Source organism: Salvelinus fontinalis, chromosome 36, assembly GCF_029448725.1.
Source record: "Salvelinus fontinalis isolate EN_2023a chromosome 36, ASM2944872v1, whole genome shotgun sequence".
Lineage (NCBI taxonomy): Eukaryota > Metazoa > Chordata > Actinopteri > Salmoniformes > Salmonidae > Salvelinus > Salvelinus fontinalis.
In genome coordinates, this window is record NC_074700.1 from 1,812,397 (window position 1) to 1,830,111 (window position 17,715).

Below are 17,715 nucleotides of genomic sequence, written 5' to 3' on the forward strand. Positions count from 1 at the left end.
TATGCATATAATTGGTAGATTCGGATAGAAAACACTCTAAAGTTTCTAACACGGTTTGAAAAAAAAACCCCGAGCACAATCCATCTAGGGAATTTTGTTTTGAGGTCAATCTGTTTTCCATTGGATTTCTATGGTAAGCCCGTTTTAATAGAAATATGCATGCAGTTCCTATAGCTTCCACTGGATGTCAACAGTCTTTAGAAATTGGTTGATGTTTTTCTTTAGAGAAATGAAGAAGTACGGCTGTCCAGAACGAGGGTCCAGCCTAGGGCTCTCTAATGTTTTTATGCGCACGACCTGGAACACGCTTTCTTTGTTTTCCTCCGGTATTGAACACAGTTTATCCCGTCTTAAATTTGATCGATTATTTACGTTAAAAAATACCTAAAGTTGTATTAGGAAAGTTGTTTGAAATGTTTGGATCAAGATTACAGGTAACTTAGAAGATATTTTTTTGTCATGTTGCGCGAGTTGGAACCGGTGTTTTTTTTAAATCAAATTCGCAAAATAAATTGACATTTGGGAGATATAACGACGGAATTAATCAAACAAAAGGACAATTTGTGATGTTTATGGGCCATATTGGAGTGCCAACAGAAGAAGTTCTTCAAAGGTAAGGCATGAATTAAATATTTATTTCTGACTTTTGTGTTGCGCCTGGCAGGATGAAATATGATTGTCTGTGTATGTTTGATGGGGTGCTGTCCTCAGATAAAAGCATGGTCTGCTTTCGGTGTATAGACTTTTAGAAAACTGACACGGTGGCTAGAATAACAAGAAGTTCTGCTTTAATTTGGTGGTGTATTGCACTTGTGAATGTATGAAAGTAAAAAAATATATATATAATAATTGAATTTCTCGCTCTGCCATTTCACCGGATGTTGTCAAATCAATCCCGTTAACGGGATTTGAACCAAAAGAAGTTTAATGTTTTGTACAATCAGTGTATTATAGAAAACACAGGGACATCACGTGATTGACTACACCTTGGTCTTAAATGGCCCAGTTCTAAGATTTCCTGGAAAACCAGGAGGGAAGTAGCTCGCTATGAAATTGGGATTTAGGCTACAAAGACAATTACATCCCAGTTCGTAGGCAAATCGTGGTTTTGCAGTTTGAGGAAACAAAAAGCAAAGTTCACAGGAGGACATTCATTATTTCAGCAGTGTCAGATAAGATGATCTGCTCCAGGTAACCCCTCAGGGAACATGCACCAGAACAGGTGTGCTCAGAGCATCAATGACCCTGGGATTTGGCTACCAAGTCTACCATCGCCCAGTGAAGGGAAGGATGGCGTTTGAACTTCTGAAAAAATGCAATTCAATCATGCTTCAGGAAGGCAGTGTGGGAAATTCATCTCAAACAAAATGCCATACTGGAGTCTGAAGTTCCTTAGAGGCGGCTGATGTAACACTGATGCTCGGTTGTTTAAAACAGGACACGACATGCAGTTTGACATGGAGTGCAATGGAGAACTACGAGGAAAAGCAGTATTAATTCACGGTTTGTGGGCAGACACGTTGCTTTATCGTGAATAAATTAACCTATTGTGACTGGGTCCTAAAGCTAAACCTCTTCAATCAGTCAGATCTCAAATAACAAACTGGAAATTCAGAGATGAGCCCCAGTGGCAGGGCATGTAGGGTAGGCAGAGGGAAAGAGCACCCAGGGTTATAGGATCAGGTATGCATTTACTGTGTGACATGTGACCTGTCACTGGCCTTTCTCCTGCCAACATGAATCAGCCTCAGAGTGCAGCAGTGTTCACCCCTGACACACTCTCCTTAACACACACACGCAATCCCCCCCACTCACCCCCACGCTTTTTGTCAAAGACGACACAGCCGCAACATACAAACAGGCACTAGCTTACACAAATGCAAGAATATTTCATTGACCACCAAACTCAATTGTAGTCGCTATAGTGAATGCCATACACTCACCCCTGAATCGCTCAAACCAACAGCCTATACATCCACTGAACGTAGTCATGGAAAAAGATCTAGGCCAAACAAACCCGATCTCGGGTGGAAAACACCCAATGTGTCAAAATGTGTCCTAATGCAAAACTGCCGCAATTGACATTTCCTGAGACATATAGCCCAATCGAAATTTGCAACGTCCACTTTTGACACAGAAATCTAGTATAAAATATCAGTCAAAATAGATACACTACCTCTTGACTCCTCCGTATGCCATGTTTAACAGATTGTCCAACCTGAAATGAAGAAAGTGGAGATCAGTTGAAGCACATACTGTAGTCTGCAGAACATTGATGAAGTCGAACACATTCATTCAAGATGCCAATGCACAGATTGAATTTGCTTTTAACTCGTGACAATCTCAGGATATCGCCAGGGAAATTACTTCCAAATTACCCTGTTTATGTTGTGTAGTATATTCACACAGATATCAGTGTAAAGGGAAAACGTGTATCATTTTATGGTCAAGAAGCATGATGAAAAGGAATAAAAAGTCATTATGAACTGCAAGTGCACAAATATTAAACAAATATGCAAATACTAAGTGAGTCACTATTGAAGAAAAATATGGTTAAGGTATTAGGCTTACCCGATAGTTAGAATTAGAATACATTCAATTCCATTAAAAGGTTGCCAAAAATCAAATGGTTAAGTCAATTTGGACAGCCCATTAACGAGCGTTTCCCTTTTATTCAAGGGCGCTTTCAAACAGTCAAGTCAATAATGACCAAAATACTCCCGAAGTTGCAAAATCCCCAAAACCCACGTTTAAAATCAACAAGATTAGATATTAGCACCAGGAGGAACACAGCAAAGTACAAATATGGTTGAAATATGAATACCGTCAGAATAATATTCAGAATAATTCTGGATGCTTTGATAAGTAAAACAGAGTGTTGTAATGTAACGTAGCCTATAGTATTCCACTGTTAAGTGAGACAACTCAAATGCTAAGGCCCTATAAAATCGACGAGGACGGAATCACAGAATACAGACATTAAAACGGAATTCTACAATATTTTAAAAAATCTATTGAACTTAGTAGGAAATCAACTAAATGTATTGAATTCATTAGAAAAGGTATACATTCCACCAAGATTATGATGTGAACAAAATGCATAAGTTAATCATATATTCTTTCAACTTACTGGAGAGGCAATGGCGCGGGAATGCCCGTCTGTGTATGCGCATTTGTCTACCACTTTGTGTAGCCGTTAACGATGATGCTAATGACAACCATCTTCTGGTAGATGGAAAGGCTCTCATAAAAACCTTTTCAATTAAATGTTAACTACAAAGTAGTCTCTGCCTACCTGGCAGAAGGATATGATTATTTGCATCAATCCAGTGGTGATTGTTTTAGCAAACTCTGCAATCACTTGTGTGCTACAGAAACATCGCTAACCAAGCCATTCTTTTGCTGGTGCACACTTGAATTAAAGGTTATCTACACCGAAAAAGGTAAAATTCTAAAAGTGATGTGGTTTAAGCAATAGAACATCACAACAATGTGATGTTCTATTAAAAAAGTTAGATTTTGAGAAAACCTGAAAAACTGACAAATCTAAAAACAAAAAAGAGAAAATTTAATTTGGGATAAAACTAAATGGAACGAGGTGAAACATTCCAACGGATTTTATAGGGCTCTATAATTCCTTTCACCCGTGAGGAATAAATTGATTCTATATCGTTGTAGCTAGGCTATGACTTTGTTTAGGTCTAATCAGAATGTGGTAGGTAAGTGGGTATGTTTTTGGTGTGCCCTTTTACTGTACCTGAAGCGCTGTGCAAGGGGTCCAGGGTACCTTCGATTGGGCGACTGGTACAGCTGGGAGAGTAGTGCCTGGCTGGTCTTCTGGCTGGGGTTGTTGGCAAACTTCACCATGATGGGCTCTGTGGCGCCTGGCGGCTTTTGACCATTCAGGCACTTGATGGCTTCTTCCGCTTCGATTCGCCGGTCAAACCTGATAAAACCCACTCCTCTGGAGACACCTGGGGACCAGAGTGAGACATGTAAGTGTCACATGTTTAGACAGATGCAATATCGTGACCCTGAGTGACTTGGTTAGCTACATGTCATTATAGTAAGTAAGCCCTGTCCGAGACAGACTCCTTCCCTATGGGCAGTTCTCTCTTCTGTTTCTGTAGCATGAGGCAGCATGATGTACAAGTACACCCCCTGGACAGAATATCAGTGCTTCTAAATCCCGGTCCTGGGGACACAAAGGGGTCCACATTTGTTTTTGCCCTATCACTACACACACAAAACTAAAATATGCACCCTTTTGGGTCCCCAGGACCAGGATTAAGAAAGACAGCGCTAGTCTATCGCAAGGTCATGCTAATATACTTGGTGGAAAATAATGTGATGAGCAGCATAACTGAAACACATTTGTGGTCAAACTGAGTCACTGAAACATCAAGCCTATAACTGATATTTGAAATGGAAGTCTTCCTTTTCAAAATCAGCACCACAAACCCCACACGTCAATGATATACCTGTAGTCAAACTACCGGGTTCAACATATTTGCAAACGGGGAAGCAGGAATAAGATTCCTTCTCGAAAAATAAGTAGCCACTTGCTCTGCAGTCACGTTCTTACATAAAAGCAACCCAAAATTGCCAAATTATACTGAATATAAATAAACACAACATGCAACAATTTCAAAGATTTTACTGAGTTACAGTTCATAGGAGGAAATCAGTCAATTGAAATAAATTCATTAGGCCCTAATCTATGGATTTCACATGACTGGGCTGGGGCACAGCCATGGGTTGGCCTGGGAGGGCATAGGACCACCCACTTGGGAGGCAAGGTCCACCCACTTGGGAGCCAGGTCCAGCCAATCAGAATGCGTTCTTCCCCACAAAACACCTCAGCAACCCCCCACCCCCATCAGCAGGTGAAGAAGCCGGATGTAGAGGACCTGGGCTGGCATGGTTACACGTGGTCTGTGGTTGTGAGACCAGAGCTTGAGAGGATCTGCAGAGAAGGGGGGGCTCCTACTCACCGGTCACCTGGTCCACCAGAATGCGCGAGGTAATGATGTGTCCGTACTGCGAAAAGAGCTGCTCCAGTTCTTTCTGAGTCATGGTTTTTGGCAAGCCACTGACGTACAAATTTGCATCTCTAATGGAGGCTGAGCTAGGACGAGCATAGGAAACCTAGAGCGGGATCAATTACGAGAGACAGGTTAGTGTCTTCCTATAAAAGCCACACACACACACACCACAGTTCACACTGAAGAATGCCACTATTGCCCTTACTGAGAAATGGTGGCGACATCCTCCACACACTACCAGCAGTGGAGAAGAGGAGAATTCCAAAGCCCCCTGTGTTTGTTATGTCTAATGAGTATAGGGCCAATTAAAAGCTCTGAATCCAATGATAAACATCCTGTTTATGCTCGCCCCTCTGAACGGGTTGCTGATTTAGACTGCTGATTTCGTTACAATAAAATATTCTGCCACAATTATGGGGAAATCCATATTCATGAGTCTTGGTGTCTCCATGATGGCTTCTGGAATGTTCCACAAACAAGGCTGCATCCGAACAGCGGGTAGGGAGTAGAGCTAGTGACATTGTGTTTTCTGCACTGATGAAAACACATAACATTTCAGGTTCCAGGCTTAGTTTCGGGAACCTCTTTTTCTAGGGCAGAGGCTTAGTAGACTTGTTTAATATACATTTATTTTAGGGATCAAAATAAATGTGGGTTTTGGCGGGAGGTTTGTATTAGGGATTGGCACTATTATTCGAATATCCGAACGGACGTTAGTATTTGATTACTGGAGTGTTCATTTTTGGAGAGAAGAAATTATAGGCCTATTTTAACAATGTTGTGTTGTCTAAATTAAAATTATCCTTGTGACATTTTTCCATACAAGGATACACCATGGTATTTGAATGTCTTACTTTAATAAATTCTTATGTTATCTTCATGTTGCGTTTTACATGAAAATAAACTGTATTATAGTTCATTTGTGACCCGTTCCAGGAAGCTAGGCATATGTCACGCCATTACATCACAGGAGAGGCATTTGAAAGTAAACATTTTATTTTTTGTCCAAATGTGTTTCTGGGAAGAAATGCCTTCTGGAACATGTGAACTTTCATGTTCCTTAATAACAAACGTGTATGCCATCTGTAAATAGGAATAAATAAATAAATTACGAGCCTAGTTGCTTTAGCGGGAACCTTCCCGCTAGCCATGACTGGCTGAGATAATGGTTGGGCTGGATATGCCGAGAGACTAGTTCGGATTGGTCTGCCACGCAGCATGCTTCGGTCAATAACACAAGCTGCTCAGTATGTGCGCAGCTTTTTTGAACAGTTGTGGTGGACTACTACCAATCCGAACTAGTCTCTCGGCATATCCAGCCCAACCATTATCTCAGCCAATCATGGCTAGCGGGAAGGTTCCCGCTAAAGCAACTAGGCTCGTAATTTATTTACATTTTTGGTACTCAGAAAATGAAGCAGGGAAATCCCTGATTTAGGTAAAAACATTATTTGATCCAGACATTGTAGAGTCTTGTGATGAGGAAGAAACAGCAATCAACAGAATTGTCACGGAGGAAGTTGACAGAGTTTTGAAATGAGTGGAATGCCCGGAGATGCGGTGGGAGTCAAAAAGAGAACAGACGGCTGTGGTATAAAATACCTGTCTCCGGATTACATCTTCAAACTAAGGGCACACATGATATCCATGACAGATTGGGAGAAGCGTTTACCCATGTGCATTCAGAAAGTATTCAGACCCCTTGACTTTTTCTAAAATGGATTAAACAATCACCCCCAATCTACACACAATGCTGGAGCGTTAGTATCAAAATCACAAAGCAAAAACAGTTTTTTTTTAAATGTTTGCAAATTTATTATAAATAAACTGAAATGTCACTTAAGTATTCAGCCCCTTTAAATCAGTACTTTGTTCACTTAAGCAGCTTAAGCAGCAATTACAGCATTGGGTCTTCTTGGGTATGACGCTACAAGCTTGGCACACCTGTATTAGGGGAGTTTCTCCAATTCTTCCCTACAGAAGCTCTGTCAGGTTGGATAGGGAGCGCCGCTGCACAGCTATTTTCAGGTCTCTCCTGAGATGATCGATCGGGTTCAAGTCCGAGGTCTGGCTGGGTCACGCAAGGACATTCAGAGACTTGTCCCAAAGCCACTCCACTCTTTGTCCATTTGGAAGGTGAACCTTCGCCCCAGTCTGAGGTCCTGAGCGCTCTGTAGCAGGTTTTCATCAAGGATCTGTCTGTACTTTGCTCTGTTCATCTTTCCCTTGATCCTGACTAATATGTGGGCTATCATGTGCTTTTTACTGAAGAGTGGCTTCTGTCTGGCCACTCGACCATAAATGCCTGATTGGTGGAGTGCTGCAGAGATGGTTGTCCTTCTGGAAGGTTCTCCCATCTCCGCAGAGGAACTCTGGAGCTCTGTCCGAGTGACTATTAGGTTCTTGGTCACCTCCCTGACCAAGGCACTTCTCCCCTGATTGCGGAGTTTGGCCGGGCAGCCAGCTCTATGAAGAGTCTTGGTGGTTCCAAACTTCTTCCATTTAAGAATGATGGAGGCCACTTTGTTCTTGGGGACCTTCAATGCTGCAGAATTTTTTTGGTACCCTTCCCCAGATCTGTGCCTCAATCCATTCTCGGAGGTCTACGGACAATTCCTTTGACCTCATGGCTTAGTTTTTGCTCTGACATGCACTGTGGGACCTTATCAAGACAGATGTATGCCTTTCCAAATCATGTGCAATCAATTGAATTTACCACAGGTGGACTCCAATCAAGTCGTAGAAACATTTCAAGGATGATCAATGGAAATAGGATGCACCTGAGCTCAATTTCGAGGGGTCAGAATACTTATGAAAATAAGTTGTTTTTTATTTTTAATACATTTGCAAGGGGACTGAATACTTTCCGAACGCACTGTATACGGTTAAGAGTCTAACTACATTTTCAGATATTATGCATTTGTAATTTTGACAAAGTCGTTTTCACTGCAAGTTTAAGCGTACTGTTCGCTACCTAGCTAACATTAGCTGGCTGGCTCGCTAGCTAACGTTACTTGTATGAGCTGTGTAGTAATATTAGAAAGCCATTTGCATTGCTAGCTAACATTTACATTTACATTTACATTTAAGTCATTTAGCAGACGCTCTTATCCAGAGCGACTTACAAATTGGTGCATTCACCTTATGATATCCAGTGGAACAACCACTTTACAATAGTGCATCTAACTCTTTTAAGGGGGGGGGGGGTTAGAAGGATTACTTTATCCTATCCTAGGTATTCCTTAAAGAGGTGGGGTTTCAGGTGTCTCCGGAAGGTGGTGATTGACTCCGCTGACCTGGCGTCGTAAGGGAGTTTGTTCCACCATTGGGGTGCCAGAGCAGCGAACAGTTTTGACTGGGCTGAGCGGGAACTGTACTTCCTCTGAGGTAGGGAGGCGAGCAGGCCAGAGGTGGATGAACGCAGTGCCCTTGTTTGGGTGTAGGGCCTGATCAGAGCCTGAAGGTACGGAGGTGCCGTTCCCCTCACAGCTCCGTAGGCAAGCACCATGGTCTTGTAGCGGATGCGAGCTTCAACTGGAAGCCAGTGGAGAGAGCGGAGGAGCGGGGTGACGTGAGAGAACTTGGGAAAGTTGAACACCAGACGGGCTGCGGCGTTCTGGATGAGTTGTAGGGGTTTAATGGCACAGGCAGGGAGCCCAGCCAACAGCGAGTTGCAGTAATCCAGACGGGAGATGACAAGTGCCTGGATTAGGACCTGCGCCGCTTCCTGCGTGAGGCAGGGTCGTACTCTGCGAATGTTGTAGAGCATGAACCTACAGGAACGGGTCACCGCCTTGATGTTAGTTGAGAACGACAGGGTGTTGTCCAGGATCACGCCAAGGTTCTTAGCACTCTGGGAGGAGGACACAATGGAGTTGTCAACCGTGATGGCGAGATCATGGAACGGGCAGTCCTTCCCCGGGAGGAAGAGCAGCTCCGTCTTGCCGAGGTTCAGCTTGAGGTGGTGATCCGTCATCCACACTGATATGTCTGCCAGACATGCAGAGATGCGATTCACCACCTGGTTATCAGAGGGGGGAAAGGAGAAGATTAATTGTGTGTCGTCTGCATAGCAATGATAGGAGAGACCATGTGAGGATATGACAGAGCCAAGTGACTTGGTGTATAGCGAGAATAGGAGAGGGCCTAGAACAGAGCCCTGGGGGACACCAGTGGTGAGAGCACGTGGTGCGGAGACAGATTCTCGACACGCCACCTGGTAGGAGCGACCTGTCAGGTAGGACGCAATCCAAGCGTGGGCCGCGCCGGAGATGCCCAGCACGGAGAGGGTGGAGAGGAGGATCTGATGGTTCACAGTATCAAAGGCAGCCGATAGGTCTAGAAGGATGAGAGCAGAGGAGAGAGAGTTAGCTTTAGCAGTGCGGAGCGCCTCCGTGACACAGAGAAGAGCAGTCTCAGTTGAATGACTAGTCTTGAAACCTGACTGATTTGGATCAAGAAGGTCATTCTGAGAGAGATAGCAGGAGAGCTGGCCAAGGACGGCACGTTCAAGAGTTTTGGAGAGAAAAGAAAGAAGGGATACTGGTCTGTAGTTGTTGACATCGGAGGGATCGAGTGTAGGTTTATTCAGAAGGGGTGCAACTCTCGCTCTCTTGAAGACGGAAGGGACGTAGCCAGCGGTCAAGGATGAGTTGATGAGCGAGGTTAGGTAAGGGAGAAGGTCTCCGGAAATGGTCTGGAGAAGAGAGGAGGGGATAGGGTCAAGCGGGCAGGTTGTTGGGCGGCCGGCCGTCACAAGACGCGAGATTTCATCTGGAGAGAGAGGCGAGAAAGAGGTCAAAGCACAGGGTAGGGCAGTGTGAGCAGAACCAGCGGTGTCGTTTGACTTAGCAAACGAGGATCGGATGTCGTCGACCTTCTTTTCAAAATGGTTGACGAAGTCATCAGCAGAGAGGGAGGAGGGGGGAGGAGGGGGAGGAGGATTCAGGAGGGAGGAGAAGGTGGCAAAGAGCTTCCTAGGGTTAGAGGCAGATGCTTGGAATTTAGAGTGGTAGAAATTGGCTTTAGCAGCAGAGACAGAAGAGGAGAATGTAGAGAGGAGGGAGTGAAAGGATGCCAGGTCCGCAGGGAGGCGAGTTTTCCTCCATTTCCGCTCGGCTGCCCGGGAGCCCTGTTCTGTGAGCTCGCAATGAGTCGTCGAGCCACGGAGCAGGAGGGGAGGACCGAGCCGGCCTGGAGGATAGGGGACATAGAGAGTCAAAGGATGCAGAAAGGGAGGAGAGGAGGGTTGAGGAGGCAGAATCAGGAGATAGGTTGGAGAAGGTTTGAGCAGAGGGAAGAGATGATAGGATGGAAGAGGAGAGAGTAGCGGGGGAGAGAGAGCGAAGTTGGGACGGCGCGATACCATCCGAGTAGGGGCAGTGTGGGAAGTGTTGGATGAGAGCGAGAGGGAAAAGGATACAAGGTAGTGGTCGGAGACTTGGAGGGGAGTTGCAATGAGATTAGTGGAAGAACAGCATCTAGTAAAGATGAGGTCAAGCGTATTGCCTGCCTTGTGAGTAGGGGGGGAAGGTGAGAGGGTGAGGTCAAAAGAGGAGAGGAGTGGAAAGAAGGAGGCAGAGAGGAATGAGTCAAAGGTAGACGTGGGGAGGTTAAAGTCACCCAGAACTGTGAGAGGTGAGCCATCCTCAGGAAAGGAACTTATCAGGGCGTCAAGCTCATTGATGAACTCTCCAAGGGATCCTGGAGGGCGATAAATGATAAGGATGTTAAGCTTGAAAGGGCTGGACATTGAACCTAGTTGGTTAGCTTAAGGTACCTACAGATTGATGCATGGTAGTATGGGTTGTGATTACGGGTCTAAACAAAAGACCCCACTATGCAAGTAACCATTTCACTGTACCGTTTACACCTTCTGTATCCTGTGCTTGTGACAAATAAACTGATTTAATTTGATATAGTGTGTGTTTACCAGAGACTGTCATGTGAATAACATGACCTGCACCAAAGTTATATTATGATATAGTCCAAGGACTAGATAGTGTGTTTTTGCTACTACTTTCACCGCTTTTAGTTACTCTGTTTAGCACATGACCTCACACATGACGCCTTAAAGAGATGGGTGGGGCTAAAGCTTAAGAGTGTGTGAACTATGCTGAATGGGTGTAGACAAAAAATTGCTCTCCAGTAGGTGTACCAAAACATTCTCATAAGTGGGCTTTACAGGTTTCAAAGCAGAATTACTTTCTCATTGTTCCTCAACTGCAGTGTATGATTTACCATTTTCTAGCTCTGAGTCTCTACTTTTAGCCAATGTAAAAAATAAAATTTCAAATTTTGCTAATTAGAACCGAATCAAGGTGGTGCATCACATTTAGCCCTCCAGTCAGCCCTGAACATGGTAGACTATGCCATTTTCCCCACTTCAAATTGTGATTACAGGCACTCACCTGCAGTAACAGAGGTTCCACAAGACCTGACACAGATCAATGTAAAACTCTCACAAGAAAACTTTTTTGAAACCGAATCAGGTGAATCATGACGAACATCAGACTTCATTTTCACTGTTGCGGTTAGCCAAAACCTACTGGAAAATAGCAGCTGTCTGCTGTTGTGGTACTTTTGCCCTCTGCATTTTCGTCATTATGATTGGTCAAGAGCATTTATTTTAACTATCCGGACATCCCAAAAAATGCCATATTATTAACATAGTGAAATCATTTCAAATGTCCAACCCTAGTTGGTATGGATGTAATCGGGAAATATTGTGTTAGACTTGAGGGATGGAGCTGAGAGCCAGGCAGCATAGTTTCCAGAGGTCATACCTGTGTACAGAACTGAATGAGGGGAGAAATATATGCCTACAATGGTTGCTTAACTAAAAGTTTTGTGATTATGCTGCGGGACATAGAGGTCATTTGTGGTTTAGTACGGTACCCTGTGTCATTACTTCATTGCTTCAGACCAGCGCAAGGGGGAGTTAGAGCTGATTATGGTTTTGGGTCCCAAGGTGCTACTGCGTCTCTGACAATGAATGGGCGACATAAACCAAATAGAAACTGATAATTGTGCACAACTTCTGTATTACTTAGTAAAACTGTTGTTTCACTAAGGTTTTTATTCTAAGAGAAACTTAGACTACAGTTAGGGTGTGGAAATGTCAGGATTATTTTGCTCTTACTGTAGTACTGTAGCAAACTCCCGACCATTCATGTTGTACAGTGCCCGAGTGGCGCAACGGTCTAAGACACTCCATCGCATTGCAAACTGTGTTGCTACAGTGTTGCTGGTTCAATACCGTGCCGGCCGCGACCGGGAGACCCATGAGGAGTCGGCAGGTTTTTGGTTTCTCTCCCTCGAAAATCACAAATTAATCATTCTAAATAAAAAACTGTCTTTATTTACAAATGAGTAACAATGTCTCACCCCATGTTCAAGAATGGCCTTTTTCTCGCTCACTTTAGGTTATTTGAAAACGAAATAAACTCCAAAATATCGTCATTTTTTTAACAAGCCATAGGAAGTTGGTTGCAAATTCAGTTTAATCCACCAGAAAAGACAGAACAAATAATACAACAAATATTGTGGTTAAACTCAAATATATTAATTGAACAAAAAACGTTACAACCTAGAACCTTTAACAAGTGGAAGGAGGGAAAAGTATTATTAATATTAACCCTGTTTTTCACAAGCGTAGCGGGCTGTGAATTCTGCAAACAACGTTTCTAGGATGGGCTATTACCAGGACAATATGATCAATATATATTGTCTTGCTAATAGCCCATACGAGTGGCGCTTTGGTCTAAGCTACTGCATCTCAGTGCAAGAGGCATTACTACAGTCCCTGGTTCGAATCCAGGTTTTATCACATCCAACTGTGATTGGGAGTCCATTAGGGTGGCACACAATTACTATTCATTAATTTTGAATTAGATAAAGGCTAATAATGGATACTTACACAGATAAATTTGCCTAACGAAAAATGCCCCTTAGATATTAATTCAGAATCCTCCAATCCTCTAAATGTAATTATTGGCAGAGAGTCACGTCATTGAAACATTTTATTTTTTAGATATACTGTAGGCAACATGAGTCTTACTAGTGTTGAGTAATGTGCTGTTAAAAGTGGTGTAGCTCTTATTTATTTAAAAAGCATATTGAAGTTAGAAGCAATAGGATTTGAAGCAACCCGTGTACGGTCAAATATTTCACCACCGTTTCGCGCTGATCTACAAGATTTTTATTTTCACTAAATCTCCGTTTGGGTATTGGTTAGACTACAATTAAGGGTGTGGAAATATTATGCTCTTCGTACTGTAGCCTACTCCCGACCGTCATGATGTACAGCGCCATATTTTCCATTCCATCCTAACAGTAACCCTGAGGGTTAAGATAAAAAAAATATTGGAATAGAAACACCATAATATGAATCCAATTAATTAATAAGCATTTCTTAAAATAAATCCCATATCCTAAGTTCTCTAGTATAGCCAATATGGAAGGCTTTCAAATGCTTTAAAGACGCACTCTGGTGGTCAAACTAGCACTAACTAGCATTAACTTTTTAGGGATAGGGGGCAGTATTTTCACTTTGGATGAATAGCGTGCCCAGAGTGAACAGCCTCCTACTCTGTCCCAGATGCTAATATATGCATATTATTATTACTATTGGATAGAAAACACTCTGTAGTTTCTAAAACTGTTTGAATGATGTCTGTGAGTATAACAAAACTCATATGGCAGGCAAAAACCTGAGGCTGATGGATTTTCAACTAATCGCATATTGAAATTCCAGTGGGATATGGATCTGTTTGCGCTTCCACTAGATGTCAACAGTCTGTAGAACGTTGAAAGAAGCTTCTACTGTGAAGTTGAGCCGGATGGGAGCTGTTTGAGTCAGTGGTCTGGCAGAGAGCCAGGTCCTGGTCACGTGCATTCCACATAATATCGACTTGCGTTCCATTACTTCTATAGACACAAAGGAATTTTCTGGTTGGAACGTTATTGAATATTTATGATAAAAACATCCTAAAGATTGATTCTATACTTAGTTTGACAAGTTTATTCGACCTGTAATATAACTTTTTGAGGTTTTCGTCCGACGTTCGCCTGGACCTGCACGAGCGTTTGGATATGTGTACTAAACGTGCTAACAAAAGTATCTACTTGTACATAAATAATGGACATTATCGAACAAAACAACAATTTATTGTGGAACTAGGATTCCTGGGAGTGTCTTCTGATGAAGATCATCAAAGGTAAAGGAATATTTATATTGTAATTTCTGATTTCTGTTGACTCCAACATGGCGGAGAAATTTTGTTTCTATCTGAGCGCCGTCTCAGATTATTGCATGGTTTGCTTTTTCCGTAAAGTTTTTTTGAAATCTGACACAGCGGTTGTATTAAGAACAAGTGTATCTTTAATTGTATGTAAAACATGTATCTTTCATCAAAGTTTATGATGAGTATTTCTGTTATTTGATGTGGCTCTCTGCAATTTCTCCGGATATTTTGGAGCATTTCTGAACATGGCGCCAATGTAAACTGAGATTGTTGGATATAAATATGCACATTATAGAACAAAACATATATGTATTGTGTAACATGATATCCTATGAGTGTCATCTGATGAAGATCATGAAAGGTTAGTGATTAATTTTATCTCTATTTCTGCTTTTTGTGACTCCTATCTTTGGCTGGGAAAATGGCTGTGTGTTTTTTGGATTTGGCGGTGATCTAACATAATCATATGTTGTGTTATCGCTGTAAAGCATTTATTTTTTTTATCGGACATGATGGGTAGATTAACAAGATGTTTATCTTTCGTTTGCTCTATTGGACTTGTTAATGTGTGAAAGTTACATATTTCCGAAAAATATTTTTTAATTTCCCGCGCTGCCTTTTCAGCGGAATGTTGTCGAGGGGTTCTGCTAGCGGAACGTGTGTCCTAGAAAGGTGAATGGTAGCAATGGCTGACAATTAAATAACGTGCCATAGAATTCTGTGGTAGCCAACAAGGTGTGCTGTAGTATGACACAACTTTTAAAGGAAGACCCACTGTATCTTTAGACCAATCATATGTTTTCTGCACACAACCTGTGAGGGTGTATTGCCTCTCCAACAATGTGCCCAACTAACGTCTCCAGTATAGTCATAAATAGATTTGTACAAAAACACATCCACGTATGAGATAGTTATCTACTCTACCTGAGGGTCAATATATCATGACATCCCTGAACAGCCCTATCAATTTAATTTACTGAGGATACCATCATTCTATGCAGGCGCAGGCACACACACACACACACACACACACACACACACACACACACACACACACTGAGAGTTTAGGTGTTGAGAGAGTTGTGTCCGAATACCCATACTTGCTTCCTAAATAGTAGGTCGTTATGAGTATGCGAAAAAATATGTTTAATAGTATGCGACATTTCGATTATACTTTAAATGACTTGATGTCATACTCTTTTTGACAACAGCTGATCAATTAGAAATGGCGATGCCGAAATCAACAAATAACGGGAAACAACGCAATCGCACATGACACTTTCTCAGTATGCAAAACTAGAGTATGGTTTAAAACGCCAGGATGTTAAACTTGGGGGTTAAAGCAACAACAACAAATCCCGTTACTTAAATTTAAGTAGATCTTAGATCGATTGTCTGGGGCCAAGTTAACCTCCCCTTTCATGTAAGAAAGCCATGAGCATCATGCTTTTAGGGAAAGAGGATAATTTTGTCCATGTTTTAAACTGAGAGTTTGACCAATTCCAGTCCTCTCTGGGATAATTTGTATGTAGAAGGACTGAGAATCTCAGTTCTGGTGACTTTTCAAAATGATACTCTACTCCTGAAAAAATTATGCTGACACCATCTAAAATATAAGTTGCAATTCCAGAAATGGGCTCAATAACATGGGTAAAAATGTTACAATTATAGTATAAATATAATTTAACTATTCACTTCGTTTTTATTGTATTATTCCATTACAACTACAGTGGTTCCTCAATTAAACATTTTGACATTATGCCGCGTGATGTAGAGGTATTTTGTAGTTTAGTACGTTACCCCGCGTCACTGCTTCATTTCTCCAGACCACAGCAAGGGGGAGTTAGAGCTCTGATTATGCTTTTGGGTCCCAAGGCAATAATGTGTCTCTACCTGAATGAATGCTGTCAATGAATGGGCGATATAAACCACATATAAACTGATAATTGTGCACGACTTTAACATTTAATTTTAATTAAATAAATGATGGAGAATGAAGACGAGGGTGATTGAATTTAGAACAAAAGTGTAAGAATTGCTATTCCTCTGTCCAGCATGCACACCCGAAAAAAATGTATATTTTTGTGTTTCTACTTTGTCAGAAGAAGCTGTAACTGGACTGTAGCATATTACATAATGAAACGTTTGTTACACTAAGGATTTTATTCTAATTGAAACTAAAATGTTCAATTATACTCCATGATATTCTTAAAATATGTGTTGACTGAATATAAGCAGCAAGTGATGTCTGTTAAAAAAAACAAGTTGATGGCGCAGTCATATAGCCTTGGCACATACACATATAGTGCCTTCGGAAAGTATTCAGACCCCTTGACTTTTTCCACCTTTTGTTATGTTACAGCCATACCCTAAAATGGATTAAATACATTTTTAAAAACTCAGCAATCTATACACAATACCCCATAACGACAAAGGAAAAACAGTTTTTTTTAATTAACAGAAATATGTTATTTGCATCAGTTTCCAGACCCTTTGCTATGAGACTCAAAGTTGAGCTCAGGTGCATCCTGTTTCCATTGATCATCCTTGAGATGTTTCTACAACTTGATTGGAGTCCACCTGTGGTACATTTAATTGCACATGATTTGGACATGGCAAACAACTGTCCCACAGTTGACAGTGCATGTCAGAGCAAAAACCAAGCCATGAGGTCGAAGGAATTGTCTGTAGAGCTCCGAGACAGGAATGTGTCGAGGCACAAATCTAGCGAAAGGAACCAAGAAAATTCTGCAGCATTGAAGGTTGCCAAGAACACATTAGCTTCCATCATTCTTAAATGGAAAAAGTTTGGAACCACCAAGACTCATCCTAGAGCTGGCCGCCCGGCCAAACTGAACAATCAGGGAAGAAGGGCCTTGATCAGGGAGGTGACCAAGAACCCAATGGTCACTCTTACAGAGCTCTAGTTCCTCTGTAGATATGGGAGAACCTTCCAGAAGGACAACCATTTCTGCAGCACTCCACCAATCAGGCCTTTATGGTAAAGTTGCCAGATGGAAGCCACTCCTAAGGTAAAGGCACATGACAGCCAGCTTGGAGTTTGCCAAAAGGCAACCAAAGACTCTCAGACCATGAGAAACAAGGTTCTCTGGTCTGATGAAACCAAGATTGAACTCTTTGGCCTGAATGGCACGCCTCAAATCTGGAGGAAAGCTGGCACCATACCTACGGTGAAGCATGGTGGTGGCAACATCAGCTGTGGGGGTGTTTTTTTAGCGGCAGGGACTCGGAGACTAGTCAGGATCGAGGCAAAAATGAACGGAGCAAGGTGCAGAGAGTTCCTTGATGAAAACCTGCTCCAGAGCGCTCAGGTCTTCAGACTGGAGCGAAGGTTCACCTTCCAAATGGACAAGAACCTGTGCACACAGCCAAGACAACACACGAGTGGGCTTTGGGACAAGTCT

The 17,715-nt window shown here is 42.3% G+C and overlaps 1 protein-coding gene across 6 annotated transcripts in view; it reads right to left on the reverse strand.

The window, feature by feature from the left end:
* Positions 1-17,715, reverse strand: part of LOC129835036 (ELAV-like protein 2) — a 128,976-nt gene that overhangs the window by 7,939 nt on the left and 103,322 nt on the right. For all 6 annotated transcript variants that reach the window (XM_055900375.1, XM_055900376.1, XM_055900374.1 and 3 more), the window contains 3 exons: positions 4,995-5,148; positions 3,758-3,974; positions 2,177-2,218 (listed from right to left, as the gene is read on the reverse strand). In XM_055900375.1, coding sequence (XP_055756350.1) covers positions 2,177-2,218; positions 3,758-3,974; positions 4,995-5,148 — 413 coding nt within the window. The remainder of the gene's footprint in view (positions 1-2,176; positions 2,219-3,757; positions 3,975-4,994; positions 5,149-17,715) is intronic.